Raw genomic sequence first — 16634 nt, 5'->3', positions numbered from 1 at the left:
GAGATCCAAGCTCTTCATCAAATCTGCAGGTGACTTTGGTAAAACAGAGATTAAGCATTCAATGTTTGATCAAATCTTGTGTTTCTAGGCTTAATCCTCTACTAGACTAATTGCTATTGATGGCCTTGAAAGGATTTGAGCTCATTTAAACTCTAAGGCCCCAGATCTGGACTCCTCGCATACTCTATTTTTTGCACACAAAACAGAGAATTAATTTGCTAATGAATGATTAATCAATACTAATCATTGTATTTTGGTGCAATTGAGGATTCAAATTAACCATTGGGTATCTGATACAGATCCCTATAACTTCAGATTGCAATTCGGAGATGGTTTGATACTCCAACCATTCCGTACAGATTTGTTACCCTTGCTTTAATGTAATTTCTGGTGAATTTATGCTGATAAATCTGTTGTAATCATCACCTAAACACCAGACTGAGTTGTAAAAGAGTAGACACTGTCCTTGAATCTTGAAATTGGATCAAGAGGTAAGCTCCCTTCACATCATCATGAGTACGGCACAAGAGAGCCAAATTTAATGGAGAGCAGTTTTACACATGGCAGACAAAAACCATGTATTTGCTCATGAGGAAAAATCTGTGGAGGCTAGTTGAGGGAAGAGATGAATGCCCAGAGGTGAGGGAAAAATGAGTGGAAGAGTAGGAATGAGAAAGCATTAGGACTTATCACACTTAGTTTAAATGATGAAATCATTCATCACATCACAGAGATACAAAAGGCAAAAGATGCATGGGATGACCTCAATAAATTATTTGACACTCAAGTAAAAAATTCAAAGATAAATCTGTTAATGCAATTCTACAAACTGGATATGAATGAAAGTGAACCTTTAATCACACATTTGAACAAATATAAAAGCATTAAGCAACAATTGTCAGCCATTGGCAAAAAGGTAGAAGATGATGAGGCACTAGCAGTGCTTCTGTAGAGTGTGGACAAAGGTGAATATGAAAACATTGTAGCAACATTGAAGAATATACCTGAATTGAAGCTGCACGAGATAGAAGGAGCGCTACTAGAGCAAGAGACCAGAGTCAAAGCGAAGAAATGGGTAGACTCAACGACTGGAGAAGAAAAAGCATTCTTCACCCGAGGAGGATTCTCTCGAGCACGAGGACAAGAACGAGAAAGAGGCAGAGTAGGAGAAAGGACCTTCACTTGCCACAACTGTGGAAAGCCTGGATACATGACAAGAGACTGCTGCAGCAAACCCAGTGGAGAAGGAATGATATCGGCAAACTTCATGGAGGCTCCTAAGGAAGTGAAGTCAGATCATCTTTTCTGAGAGAGAGAGAGAGAGAGAGAAACCCCACAACCCAATGTAACCTACCCCAACTGAGTAAAACCACCTCTGAGCCACCGATGATGTAGGCCATGTGGTAGATGTATGTGTGAGCACTTTAGACAAGGTCACAAGCACTTGTAGTAGCCTTGGACACATAGAGAGAGAGAGTGTCAAGGACTGTGCGGACTATCAAGTAAGAAGGAAACTTGGTATAGGGTCCAAGAGTGCTAGAAGTATTCACTTGAGGGGAGGTGTTGAAATATACAAGTGAATAGGGTGTGTGCGGGAACAAGCCCTTAGCAAGAGACTGTAAAAGAGAATCTGTAAATGTGAGAGAAGCTGTGAAAAAGTGAGAAGTATCTACTGGGAGAGAATAAAGAGTAGCATGAGAAGATTTAGGAGGTGTGGAGATATTTTGGGAAGAGGTAGAAAGAATCAAGCAAAAGAGGTGGAGTGAATCAGGGAGAGATTAGTGGGATTAGATGCTTGGATGTAATAAGTACAGATAGGCTGGCCGAGCCCTTGGATGCAACCGATTCATGACTCAAAAAGTCATTGAACAATTTTGGTTTTATGACGAGCCGTGGGATCATCACCTAGCACAGAACTACACAGTCAGTTTTGGATATAAATGTGAAAAATGGGGTCCTATGTGAGCCACATTTTTTCTCAAGATGGAGAAGTATTGATCTTCCCACTCCTTGTTTGCATCATCTTCTTCGTCAGCATTGTGAAGGCTTGCCTGGAGATATACAAAAGAACAACTTCAAGTAAGGAGTAAAACCCACAAGACAACCCTAGACCCGTTCCATTACCGCAAATCACAACATCAATTGAAGCCATTAAGGTTGAGCCTCAAATACTTTCAATATGAAGCTGTTACCTGCAAGGCACTGGTAGGTTTGTCTTTGCTTTGCTGCCTCTGATGCAAACAATGCCAGATGAGTAAGAGTAGGTCAGACATGTCCTCTCGCTCTATCACTGAGACTATTTCTGAGCTCGACGCCAGTGGCTTGCGTACCCAGCCTGTCCCACATATCAACTGGATAAGCCGACAGACTTGCACTCTATCAGCTTCTTCATCCCTCACCTGTCAAAAATCACATGAAAGAACCTTGAAGAACTGAAGGGGCTGAAAAAACAAGAAACCAAGAGAACCATACCTGAAAACTTGCATTGGTATGGTTGTTATGAATAGAATAGTTGCTGTGCCAGTATGTAATACTATGAGCCAGCAGAGCTCTCAAAAATTCCAGGCATTGAACTGCTCCATTCTCACCCCCTTTCTCGATAATAATCTCTAGTATCTGTCTTCACACAATTACCATCACCTTGTTATCATTGGCACCATTAGTCATATTGCATGAAGAATTTTACATATGAGAAGACAGGAGAAATCTGGAAAACAAGAGCAATATCCTATACAAGTCAATGCACTTGCCTGTAGTCTGAAAATTAGTGGTAGGTCACCAAAGATAAACCATTAATGCAATAAACCATGAGAAACATACGCGTCAATGCACAAACGGAAATGATGGAGGGTTTCCCCTTCCATGCTAAGTACATGAGGAGGTAAAGCCGCCTAGTCAATGCAACTCCATATTCCCTGGCCAATGCATCCATCAAATTGCCTACATTACCATGCTTACATCACGTGGCTTCATCATCAAGACATCACCATGATTACATGACATGACACAACAAGTCCTGTTACACATAGACTTGTGCTAAGGGCTCTTAACACACGCCGGAACATGAGCTGAAGCTCCCCCCCTTCTGCAGCCAGGTACTCATTCTTAGCAATTGCCCATGGCTAAAGAATATTTATAACTCTATGTTTTCATTCTCTCTAAACTTTGTTACTCTTGGATTTTCTTATAAAGGGTCCAGGATCTGAAAGGCATATGGAACCAGCGTTGGGATTGGTTTCATAGGCCCATCCATGCCGTTGCCCATATCCTTCATCCTCTATGGAGGAGTGAGGAGCACTATGTGAACAGAGAATTAGAAGATGGATGGACAGCCTACATGAGCAGGCTTGTGGGAGATGACGATGATCTGCTCTTGAAGCTGGAAGGTGAATGTCTTCTATTCCGCAATCGAAGTGGTGTTTTTGGGTCGCGCACTGCAGAGAGAGAGAGGAGACTCAGTTGCAGCCAGTTTCTTGGTGGGAGAAATACGGCATTGAGGCACCTCACTTGGTAAGACTCCAAAGCTTCCTTCTCATAGCGAAGCTCCTTGGTGCGCAATGTCTCATAGTTCAGACCATCCCACTCACATCCAATGCGAGAGATGGCATGCATAGCTGACTTCCATCGAGGAGTCCAAGTGATATGAAAAGATAATGCACATTGCACAAACAACTTCGTGACCTCCCTAGTTGCCTCCTTCATAGCTGCCTTTTGCATGGATGCTCTCATATCTCCTCACTTGAGTAGAGGAAGAGCACATCTCTTAGCTGTTGGCAAGGACCTTGAGCTTGCAGCTTGTGTCACCTGCGTGCTCTGAATATCATCATCGTTCACATCCATCACTCACCTCTGAGAGGCTGGGATAGCTGCAAGAGATGTCTCAGGTTGATGCCCAACATTTCAGCTTTCCAAGCCTTGAGGCTGTCATAAACATTCTTCAACACTTTTGTACAAGGGCCAATGCCAAAGCCCTTTGTTCGGGAAAAATGAGCCTTCAATCTCTGTGCAACTCCACGGTGCTTCTTGGAACAAAACTTGCAAGTCCATTGCGTTGTGCCGATCCCACCATATCTTGCATTCACAGCATCGAAGGTCATGTTGTCCCACAGAGGAGAGCTCTTCCTTGGCATGATGAGATTCGAGAGATAGAATAGGCTGCAGGCAAGAACAAGAAGAGAGGGGGTGAAGGCCCAAGGGTGACAGGGTCACCTTCGCTTGGACCCAAGATATGTTGTCCCACCATATCTTGCATTCACAGCATCGAAGGTCATGTTGTCCCACAGAGGAGAGCTCTTCCTTGGCATGATGAGATTCGAGAGATAGAATAGGCTGCAGGCAAGAACAAGAAGAGAGGGGGTGAAGGCCCAAGGGTGACACGGTCACCTTCGCTTGGACCCAGGAGTGCAAAGTTTGACGTTCTTAGGAGTCAAGGCAGTGGGTACTGTACGCGGCTGTACTTTCAGAATCGCTTGTGGAAAACGAGACAGCCCGTACGAAACGATCTATGTTTTTAGGTTTTAAAAAAAATTCATTTGAAACCACGGTTCTTACGTATGAAATATGTAGACGTTTCATGCACGTTTCTTAAACGTAAGAAATGCGTTTCATTGCTACTGTGCTTCCGCCTACCTCGGAAGGTCACTATTTTCCTTTCACAGGTAGCCCACATGAGTTTAGCAGTTGGCACATGGCTGGCCATTGGTGGTCATCCATGAGAGGCAACCACCTGCAGGAGTCGTAGCGCGATTGCCTTTGGGACTTCCCCAAACCGCCCAGGTTTGGCTGAGGATTCTTCGTCTAGTCACCAGCTCCCAGACTTCCTCCCACATCATCACTTGGGGGGAAGTTGCCTAGGTGACGGAGTCAAGGCCCACCCTTCACTATGAGGAGACAAATGATGGGCAGGCCCGTCAAAGGTGGGAGATCATCAGCAGCCTTGCGGCATGGCACATTTAGTGGGCACGGTGCGCCGAGGCCATTGAGGATCCCCCCCCCCCCCACGACGGAGTTCCATCTGTGCCATATGGACAGATATCATTCATACCCTCCACGGTTAGGGAGATTCGGACTGCATGAGTGGAGACGTCGAGAAGCCTTCCTTTGCACCTGGCAGCAGGGCCCCCTCCTAGTGGACAATGGCTGTAACCCCACTTGGCACTTCGCCATTGTCATGTTGTAGAAGGGTCGCAATAGGCAATCATTATTAAAATTCTCCTTGGCAGTGTGAGCTTTCTTTGCCAGCAATGGAATTTCTCTTTTCTGCAATCTGGTTTTTTTAACAGCACGTTACTCTGCTCTGATAACAAATCTTAGAGATTTGAGGCTGGTTATGATGACAAATGTGACAACTCATGGAAGAAGTCAGATATCCATTCTAAGATCAGAGGCTTGCTCTCATACCAAAACATGACAGATCAGAGAACGTGCTCTAATAACAAAATAGAGGCTTTTTATGATGTGGGACGCTAAACACAAGGCATAATTGCATGCAGAGTGAATTAAGAGAACACTCAATGAATGCACTCAAACTAATCACAAATGGAGGGTTGCCCCTCTTGTAGAAACGCATCTGGATCTCAATCCAGGAAACTTCCATATCAGTGCTTACATCACCATGTTTACATCATTATGCTTACAAAACGATGATATTACTATCATTTTATCAACATGATGACCTAATAGACTGACAAAAGGCCTTTTACACATCGATGTGTGCTAAAGACTCTTCACATGTTAAGAGAACTATGTTGGTCAATTTAGAGTCCGGGCTATGTGGGCGCAGGTTATATGGGAATGCACAGTCATGGAGCGTTCGCTACAACTGCCAGCTACGCGAGATAGGGACCAAGACAAAGAGACATACTGTTTCAGAGATCTGAGGCAGCAGCCAATTAGGCTAACTAAACACAACCAATTTCAAGGGCCCCTGACAGTCAGAGTAAAAGGTTTTGCTCATTTTCGCATGTATCGCTCTTTCATTAGTTGGAAAATCACAATACTAATGACCATCATGAAAACAAGCCTGCTTCTCACTTTGCCTTATACTTTTTTGTGACATTAGACTTAATGATTTTCTCACTTTTACATGGGCTTTATACAGTAGCCCTCCTTTTATGCCATGAGAGTTGCCCCATGCATAAATCCATCCTTGCAAGTGTAAAAGATGTATAGATGTGTTGATTGCAGCCGTAGTTTTTAAGAACTTGAAAAGAAGCTAGTCCTATGACATCATTGTTATTACAATCTTGTGTTTGTATATCTATCAATAATAAACCTTTATGGTTTGCTATTATATGTAATCCATACACGAAACTTAAAAAATAGCATTACAAAGTATGATAAGTATTTACAACCAAGTACAAAAATATTACCTCAAACAAAAGTGGATTCTTGGAAAAACAATCCATTAAGAAGACATGCCGAGAAGATGAAATAGTCTTGGGAAAGGCCTGCAAGAACATGCCATTTATTGAAACAAGAGCCCAATAGAAAAGGAAAAGAATACTACTGCTACCTAATTCACTCCTTGACATAGCCATTTTAACACACTATAACATTTTACTCTGGAAGCCAACTTTGCAAAAATACAGAAATCTAAAAGAAAAAATAAAGGGGAAAAAAACAAACAATGCCATGTATTTTGCAATATAAAGGCATGCACAAGATGAAACTTAAAATTTCGAATATCAAAAGAGAGTGTAAATATGAAAAACTAATCCAGCACTGGAGGCCAACATTATGTTGGTAAGCCTGTCAAAGGAAACTTCCAAGTTTTCTCAGGCAAGAATACCCCTGAAACAAAAACGAGCCACCAAGATGGTGCACAAAACACAAATATAGAATAAGAATTCAACCACCAAACATTATTTTTTATTGCGATTTCTCTAAAACGCCGACTCAACTTCTTTGAAAGTTTTGGCCAAATTCCAAAAACCAAATCCCCTCCAAGCCAGTAACTTAGACCATACTGACAAAAACAGTCCTGCATGCAAAAAGCAAGCCCCAGATTGACTTCAAAGATGGCACCCAATCTAGCAACATCCTTAACTTCTAGATTGTAACCCACGTGGTGATCACAGCTCATCAGCGGATCTACAGCCAAGAATCAGACTTTTTCCTATGATAATGGCAGCTTCAACATGGTTCATAGTGGTTAAGTTTCTGGATTTAGGTGAGGCAGGGACTCCCCATGCAGACGCTTGATGCATGGGTGGAGACTTCAACGTGATCTAGTCTCCATAGGATCACAAGGAGGTAGCGCAGACTTCGCCATCTCGTGGGGGGGGGGGGGGGGGGGGAGGGAGGGAGAGAGAGAGAGAGAGAGAGAGAGAGAGAGAGAGAGAAAGAAAAGAAAGAAAGATTTTATTAACGTCTTCCAAAAGACCGAACTCGGCCTTTGGATCGCAGCACAATGGCCGCTGCCCACACTCCCTTCAAGGTTCTGCAGTCCCAGCAGGTGGAGCACCCGCTACCGCGTGAGAGCACCGTTCTGGACCAAGGAGAAAAAGAGAGCAGGGACTTCTTCATTGCCAACAGCTCGCACAACCGACGTAATAAGCTTGCCCCACCATGTTTCCGACCCATCACTTTGGACTTATACTGCTTGCTCCTCACAGCCAATGCGGATTCTTCCTAAAGAGACATGGCTCAGCAGTGAGTCTGGAAGCACACAAGGGCTATTGTCCCTCCTTGAGTTCTTTCCTGGAGTTCCCATTCTCAGACAATAAGCTGGAGACAGCTCCTTCCGCACTTCCTTGTAGAAAGTGCCCTAGAGCAGAATGGCTTTCCAGTCTCCTCCTTCCGGTAGCATTGGGAGCTCTTGCAGCATGGCCTTATATACAGCCGTCAACAAGGTCATGGCAATAGGTTTGCTTTCAAAGCACCTTGTAGTAGAAGGCCTCATAACTTGATCCCTAACAAAAAGGGGAGATCCGTTAGAGTCAGGCAGTTGCGCACCCCATCAACCTGCTTGGCATGGCATACGACATCCTCACCAAAGGAATCAATAGTCACCTGCAACCTTTCCTCCCGACGTGTGTAATTGCCCCAAAAAGGGTTGAGCACAATCTTGACACACTTAAACTATTAATACTATCAAACAAGATGAAATGGCACAAAACCAAATGAGATAGCAATGCTGACATTTAAATGACACTGCAATACGGCCGGAAAGGGCCAACCCCCCTTGTAATACGATTGTATTATCAAAGATTTCTCAAGATACAAGCTTCATGGCCATCACATGCCAGATTTCCAATAACATCCATGCAATGAAAACATTTCGCAAACATGTTTTGTTGAAGTCGGAGTTGATTCCACAGCTTTTGTCTCGCGAAGAACCTCACTCCCCGATCCCCAGTGTCTTGCCAAAAGCAAGCATGCTCCACTGGCATCCATACACAAGCATGTGTGTGCCAGGCCGAGTTATAGAAGAATTTAACGGTCAAGCACACAGATGTAGAGTAGGTAAAGAGAATTTGTAGAAGGTCTTCTGACTGAATTTTCTGATTTTGAGAGAAGTCATCAGCTTTTGATCAAATTGTCGGCTATAGAAATTCTCCAAAGCATTTTCAGTAGGTACATATCCAAGAGATAGCAGCTAAAAAGGACTCCCAAGGGCTGGACAGCACTGTAGCACTCATTTGCTGGCTGATACAAGAGTTGCAGAAGCAAGAAACCATGCCCAAAATTATGTGTGTGGACTGTATATGCTGAAAATTGCCTTCTCTTTCCTCCTCGTGAAGTAGGCGCTATTTTCCTACAAGGGAGGGAGAGGATAAGTCTTTCCCTTCATAAATTGGTGGCCATTGGGCCACCTCAACAAGAGCCACACCGGTGACCAACAAGTTGTCCACACTCTTTTATTTAAAAGAGGGCCTGATTAATGAGAAATTGGCTGGCCGCCATCCAATAAGTGCCCAAACTCACTTATAACATGTCCGCCTAGTTTTTAATGAAGTGTGGATGCCCAAACTCACTTATAAGTTGTCCGGCCATACTTTAATGAAGTGTGGACCTGCAAAGTAGCACAATAAGCTAAAACACAAATAAAGAGTTTAGAGTCACACCTACCACCTGTCTGTGGGCCACAAGCAAGGTGAGAATATAGATTCACGTGCATGGTTGTCGAGAGGGCATCCCCTACCCATAAACTAGACACATAGATCTTGCAATCAGTAAAACATTTCACGTGAAAACAACTCCAAGCATGCAAGTATGTCATGCATAAGAATGTATTGGACAACCTCTCTTTCATTTAGCTTGTAGCAGGCGGCCATTCTAGGTGTAGATATTATGTCTCCAGGCCAACCGGAATACCGTAATCTGGCACTAACCAATATCCCCAGCCTCTCATATCCAGTCTACTGGCCCTTGGTGTAGATATCAATCCGCTACCATGAGGTGTCTATCCACATGACTCTTGGTGTAGATGCAAGTCCACACTATGGGGCCTGTCCATAGGTCTGGAATTATACCTCATCCATCCATTTAGCATCCATGGTGAATAATTCTTGAACTTAACAAGGTAGCGTCTTTGAAGTTTGCAACCTGCAAGCTTACGCTCCTATTTGCTCTTGCTTTAACGCCTCCTCCAACTCATCCACTTCGGGTGGATCTTCCATAACCAGCTCTCTAGGCTCCAGTCCCACATATTTGTGCAAGAGACTTACATGAAACACATTGTGTATCCTCCAATGATTCGGCAAAGCTAGGCGAAAAGCCACTTCATTGATCTACTCAATGACTTTGAATGGTCCATAGTACCTAGTAGAGAGCTTAGGGGACATCCCCTCTTTCCCAAGCCTCTTTCTAAGTCTAGCTTTCTCAAATTTCAGTAATACCTAATCCTTTTCTTTAATGTCCAAATGCCCTTTATGCTTATCTGCAACCTTTTTATGATTCTCTTCAGAACACTCAACGGCTATCCGCACCTGTGCAAAGGTAATATCAAGGTCCCTAACAAATTCATCGGTGGCAAAGATTTCATCCTTTGTAAGAAGGATGGGTGGCAATACCACTTTGCCATACATGATCTGAAATGGGACCTTTCCTGTAGAAGCATGCACTGTGTTGTTATATGCAAATTCCACAAGTGGCAAATACTTCTCCCAAGACTATGAGACAAATCCATAATAAAATCCATGGCAATGCTTTCCCATGGTTGGTTTGGAACTAGCAAAGATTGAAACAAACTGGGAGTCTTTTGCCTATCAAAATTCACCTTTTGGCAGGTGATACATGCATGTATATAAGCCTCTATGTCTCTTCTCATGCTTGGCCAAAAGAAATACCTCTCAATCATTTGAGTGGTAGGCAAAATTCATGTCCAACATAAGGAGGAGCATAGTATTCATCCAAAACTTTTCGTCTCACATTTGAAACTACACATAGGCAGTTATCTCTCATAAGATAGCCATCTTTCACTACATATGAGGCGTGTGCATGACCACCCATATATATGTAAATTCAACATCCAAATGATACATGTCTCACATCCTAGATAAGTCCGGATTTGAGGCAATTTCCATTCTATAAGAGCATGAATTATAGCCAATAGCTCTTTCTCATAGATGCCAAGAGAAAGCTCGGCATATCGCAACTTTCTGCTCTCATATGCAATGGCATGTCCTTCTTGATTTAGGACAGCTGCTATGCAACAACATGCATCACATGCAACTCTGAATGGCTTTTGTAAATCAAGAATCACCAAAACTGGTCCCAATGTAATGGCACTCTTGAGCTTAAGAAAAGCATCAATGGCAAGATAATAATTGCAAAATGAGATTAGACCTCCTATAATATGAGCATAAATCAAGGAAACTACGAACTTCATGTATGGATTTAAGTTCTGGCCAATCTTTAATGGCTTGGATCTTCGCAAAATCCCATCGTATGCCATCTTTTGACACTGTGTGTCCAAGATAGTGAAATCTCCGAGCGGAAAAAAACACTCTTTTTGCCACTAATCATAAGCTTATGTTTCCTCAATTCATCAAAGACCACTTTCAAGTATGTCTTATGTTGTTCCTCATTCTTCGAAAACACTAAAATGTCATTGAAAAAAACACCTATAAAAGCTCTATGATTTCTGACAATTCGATCCATCATTTGGTTAAAGGTAGCTGGAGCATTTGTGAGACTGAATGACATAGCCAAATATTCATAGAGACCAAAAGATGTGCGAAAGGCGTACATCTTGAGGCATCACTCTTACTTGATGGTAACCACTCTTGAGATCAATACGACCAAAACACAACCCTTTTTTTTGGTAAGTTCATGCAATGGCGAGGAAATCATTGTAAAATGAGATATGAACCTCATGTAATATGAGCATACACCAAGGAAACTACGAACTTCATGCCAATCTTTCATGGCTTGGATCTTTGCAGGATCCATTCGCACGCCATCTTTTGACACACTGTGTCCAAGGTAGTGAATCTCCGAGAGGAAAAATTCACTCTTTTTGCTATTGATCATAAGCTTATGTTTCCTCAATTCATCAAAGACCACTTTCAAGTGTTTATGCTGTTCCTCATTCTTCAAAAACACAAAAATGTCATCGAAAAAGACACCTATAAATGCTCTATGATTTCGGAAAATTCGGTCCATCATTCGGTTAGAGATAGCCGGAGTTTTTGTGAGACTGAATGGCATAACCAAATACTCAAAGAGACCAAAAGATGTGCGAAAGACTGTCATGTGTACATCCTGAGGCATCACTCTCACTTGATGCTAACCACTTCTTATATCAATGCGACTAAAACATGACAAACCATCCAATTTGTCCGAAATATCATCAATTCTCGAAATAGGAAACCGACGACTCAAACTTCCTCTTCTTTTCCTGTTCATCTATCTTTATAAAGGGAATCAATTCCAATAGTACCTTCAAAAAGTTTGATACATAAGAAGGATTGATTCTCCTTGTATGTTCTTTGCAAAATTGCGAGGTAGAAACTAAGTATAAAATTTGCTTTTGAATTTAGCCCATGTAGCAATGGTGTTGTCGGAAAGCTTCTCGGCCAACTACCAATGTGCAAAGATAAAGCTTTGGTAGAGTCATACTTGCCATGGTAGTTACCAAATTTTACAGATTTGTCTCCTACCTTGAACTCTTTGGCTCTCTTGCTATGATGAACATTCTTCTTTTGCCTTCGTCTCCGTGAGGAATGTAACGCCCAATTCCTTCCTTGTAGGAACCACCTCAAAAGGAGCCACATCTCTCCCATAAGTTGAGAGGGTGCCCAATAAGTTGTCCACACTCTTTTATTTAAAAGAGTGCCTGATTAATGAGAGTTTGGCCAGCTGCCATCCAATAAGTGTCCAAACTCACTTATCACATGTCCGCCCAATCTTTAATGAAACGTGGATGCCCAAAGTCACTTATAAGTTGTCCGGCCGTACTTTAATGAAGTGTGGAACTGCAAAGCAGCACAATAAGCTTAAAGAAAGAGTTTAGGGTCACACCTACAGCCCACAAGTGAGGTCAAAATATAGATTCATGCACACGGTTTACAAGAGGGGATCCCATGCCTGTAAACTAGACACACAGATCTTGTAGTCAGTAAAACATTTTTCGCAAAAACAGTCCAGGCATGCAAGTATGCCATGCATAAGAATGCATTGGACAATCTCCTTTAGCTTGTAGCAGGCGGTCCTTCCGAGTGTAGACATTACGTTCCCAGGCCAACTGGAATACCGTAATCTGGATATGGGTGCGGACCAAAATCCCCAACCTCACATATCCAGCCTATTGGCCCTTTGTGCAGACATCAATCCCCTACCATGAGGTGCCAATCCACATGACCCTTGGTGTAGACGTTAAGTCCCCTACCACAAGGTGTCATGTCCACACTATGGAGCCCGTCCATAGGTCTGGAAGTGTAGAGAATGCCCAATTAGTGACAACGTGATCCATGGAGGGATAGGACCATCCTAGATAACATACTCATCTTGTAGGAGGTGACAACAGTTGACAGATTCGCTAGTACGACTTAGATGTTCTCTTGCTGGACTTCAAGAAGGTCCTTGACACATAGGTTGACTAGGCTACATTATGGTACATATGGGATTTTCAGCCACTTGGGTGAGGTGAGTGCACCCAAATCTAGGTCCTTATTCACAATGCACGGGGAGAGTGCTTCTCCATGGTTTGCAAGGGTTGCCATCCACCCCCTTTCCTCTTCTTGTTTGTGGTGGAGGCCATGTGCAATTACCTGGTGGTGCAACATACAAGATTGCAAGGCTTCAGACTACTCATCCACAGCTTGAAGGAGCACTTGGACATTGAGTTTGTCGATGATACAATAGCCTGCCTCGCTAAGTATAGAGAAATCTTTAGCATTTTGCAGCCGCCGTGATTGAGGATTTTTTACCTTTGTGACCCGATATGATGTGTTGAAGACCATGACCTTGGTTTTGCAGAGATTGACCATGTGGTCAAGGGAGAGAGAGAGAGAGAAAAAAAAAGGAAAGAAGAAAGATATATTAACATATTCAAAAGATCCAAAGTATCTATAAGGCCAAAAAGGTAGTACAATATTTCCATGATGAATATTGAAGCATGGAAAAAGAAAATGTACGAGACTAGCTCCATAAGCTAAAGTATCCATGTGATCCTACATGATGACAATATGTGGTCATACAGTGATACCAACCTCCTCCAGAATAGAGCGCAAAGCAGCCATAGCATTTCGCCTCTACTACAAAAGCTAGCTTATAGTCGAAGGACATCCCAGGCAACTAGAGGGATGAGACCTTTAAGATCGGGGGCATTTGGCTAGCAAGAAAGAAAGATATATCAAGCATCTATTAAAGACCCAATAGGCACATGAGACCAAAGTGATACAATAATTTCCATGGCATATCTCATCATGGAATGGAAAATAAAACAGAAACAAAACATAAACATAGCTATCTCACTTAGGTGATACAAAACTGTCCATGGAATACTAGGAACATAGAAACATGGGAGGAGCATCAGCTCCTAGTAGATGGTGTACCACTCTCCAAAATATCAAGCATGGGGCTGATGAGTATGGCCGAGAGGTCTCCCTCAGCTACGTCACGTGGAAAGGTAGCTCGATGGCGGTGGAGAATGTTCTAGATCTGGAGCTGATGAGGGGATCGTGGCCGACGTCCGAGGGCTGTCGGGAGCCTTAAGCCACCCTTAATATCCACTCGGCAGCATGATTACCCAGTCGGCCAGCATTATAAGCATTATATTCAGCATATATAATATATTCAAGTCATGTAGCTTTATTAGGCCAGCCGACCTGCCCTTTAGCCAGCCGACCAGCCCTGCACGCTAGAATGTGGAGGCCTAGTCTGAGGTAACTCCTCTCAGATGGGGTGGGTCCACAAGATCCACTGTATCGATGTCCTCCACCTCCTAGGTCCGAAAGAAATTGGTGATGGTTGGAGAGAGAGAGAGAGGGAAAGAAAGAAAGAAAGAAATATTAAGCGTCTACTAAAGACCCAATGGGCCTATGAGACCAAAGTGATAGAGAGAGAGAGTATATTAACATATGCAAAAGACCTGAAGGGTCTTTGAGTCAAAAAGGTGTTACATATGACCTATAAGCAAACTGTATGTTAACATGAAAAGAAAATAACTACCTAGAGAGAGAGAGAGAGGTTTATCAGTGTCGTCAAGGGGCCAAAACACCCCATGAGACCAATGATGCACAATATATGTAAGTATTTGTGGTGGGAGACGCATAGGTATTCCCTAAAACTTATACAAAGCATAATGCATGAAAAAATGATGGAAACGCAGAGGTATGCTGAGAAGACACCAATGGCGAGGGAGGCCACCTTCCACAGCAGCTTTGCAATAGAGCAGTTTATTTGCAGGTATGGCATTGCAAGGATGATCACCATTTGGTCGCATCTTGCTTGAATCAGGCATCCTCCTCATCGTCCTTGATCATGTGCAGCTTTGCCATGTTGCTCTTCTTCTTCTCTGGAAAATGCCAAGTGGCCTTACTTACAGGCACGCATCTACTGCCACCTAGAGCAACTGTCTCCAAATGGACCATCACTACTTCCCATCCAAACCAGTTCACAAAGCCTCGCGAGCTGAAGGGGACTCGAGCACCCCTAGTCATGTGGATCCACCCGCGAACCTTTTGCTCTTGCAGCCACAGCAGTTTTCCAGGCCCTTTTCCTGCCTGTGGAGTTGGTGGTGTCTTGCTTTTTCACCTCAGAATGGCTTCACCCCCCCTTCCCTATGTAGCTTACTTCCGAGAGTGGCCATTCAAGGAGGGAGCCTCTTCTCCTTTTTGCAACTGTACATTTGACCTCCTTTGGAGGATTGTAGCTCCTTCATGAGCAGACACCTTTTTTGGACCAATAGAGTGATCTTTTCATCAGGGGGATCCAAATTCACAAATGGTCTCTTCTGCTGAGCTTCGTGTCTTTGATGGGTTTTGTGTGTTTTCATCTGAGGGCATGCAACAGCAACTACTTATGGATCACATGTACTACCTTTCGGGATACTTAGCTTTTTCACTTTCATGTTTTATTGACATTCAGTTTACTCATGGATCACATGTACTACCTTTTGATCTCATAGACCCTTTGGACATATAGTAGACATTAAAAAATCTTTCTTTCTATGGGTGCCCTGATATGGTGCTCTAGTGTGATGTACCACATAATGTCACAAACTTGGCCACCACAACCATCCTGTCCGAGCAAGACTAGTTGTGCTCCAGTGCAGAAGCTTTCGATGAATGCTCGATATCTATGCCCACTTGACACCCTAGGTAGTGCACTCAGGTGCCCCTTGTGATCCAGTAAAAGGCCTCCATTGGTCTCCAAGTCAAGGGTTGGAGGTGGCCACCCATATGCCACAAGATTTATGCTAATTGATTTTTGCCCCAAAGGCTCTCAGGTGGTTGATTTGAAGATGATAGACTTGCAACAAGATTCTTTGATTACTCTTCAGGCTCTGGGGTCGATGGCCTTTGTATAGCCTTAGATGAGATTATGCATGCAAAGTGGATCCCGGAGTGTGTCCTTGGAGGGGCTGATCTACATTATGCCTGACAAGGTGGGTGAAACAACGGAAATCCTACACTAGCAGCTCACCACACCCCTCAAACCTGCCTAAAAGATACTTGCAAAGGATTTAGCCCGCAACTGAATGTGCATAACTCAAACATCAGTCATGGTATGTAGATATGTTCTCTTTGGAATCAGATAATCCTTCACAATACCTCAACTTGTTTAAAGGCCAGCTCCTGTTGACTCTAGATTCTTGGATGGTATTATGCTTCAGATGGGCTTCTCCAGAGTGGATCTATGGGGCTTCCAGTCTTAACTCCTTGCTGCATAACAAAGTACTGATCCAAGGTGTAAAAGGTGGCCAATTTTCTATCTTTAAATAAATCAACTAGGAGACGATCGCCCCCTTTCTCTCTTTATTTCCAGATGACAAAATGACTTTCCTGCCGCTCAAGGTACAAGGTGCCTACATCTTCAGCTTTCAATTACAGACCTTGACGAACTCGTAAATGCCAAATTTGTCAATGATAGATAGCATACTTGCATGAAAGGAACATAACCTTTGCCACCATCAGGCTGTCAGGTTAGTCTTTTGCTTGGCCTCTAAAGCATCGATTGCAGTC

The 16634-nt window shown here is 43.2% G+C and overlaps 1 protein-coding gene across 3 annotated transcripts in view; it reads right to left on the bottom strand.

Moving 5' to 3' along the window:
• Positions 1-1758: 1758 nt before the first annotated feature.
• The window catches only part of LOC147605167 (uncharacterized), a 132114-nt gene continuing 117238 nt past the window's right edge, over positions 1759-16634 (bottom strand). For 2 of the 3 annotated variants that reach the window (XM_086794361.1, XM_086794362.1), the window contains exons 10-13: positions 6372-6449; positions 2473-2616; positions 2193-2399; positions 1759-2051 (exon numbers count right to left, since the gene is read on the bottom strand). In XM_086794361.1, the coding sequence (XP_086650487.1) occupies positions 1917-2051; positions 2193-2399; positions 2473-2616; positions 6372-6449 (564 nt within the window). In that variant the 3' untranslated portion in view covers positions 1759-1916. Of the gene's footprint in view, positions 2052-2192; positions 2400-2472; positions 2621-6371; positions 6450-16634 lie in introns of all 3 variants that reach the window. The other variant, XR_015265264.1, reaches the window with a different exon arrangement.

This window comes from Cibotium barometz, chromosome 60 (genome assembly GCF_041138505.1).
Source record: "Cibotium barometz isolate CiBa-2024 chromosome 60, ASM4113850v1, whole genome shotgun sequence".
NCBI lineage: Eukaryota > Viridiplantae > Streptophyta > Polypodiopsida > Cyatheales > Cibotiaceae > Cibotium > Cibotium barometz.
The sequence above is the reverse complement of the archived record's forward strand: the minus strand, read 5'-3'. Positions and strand labels throughout refer to the sequence as shown.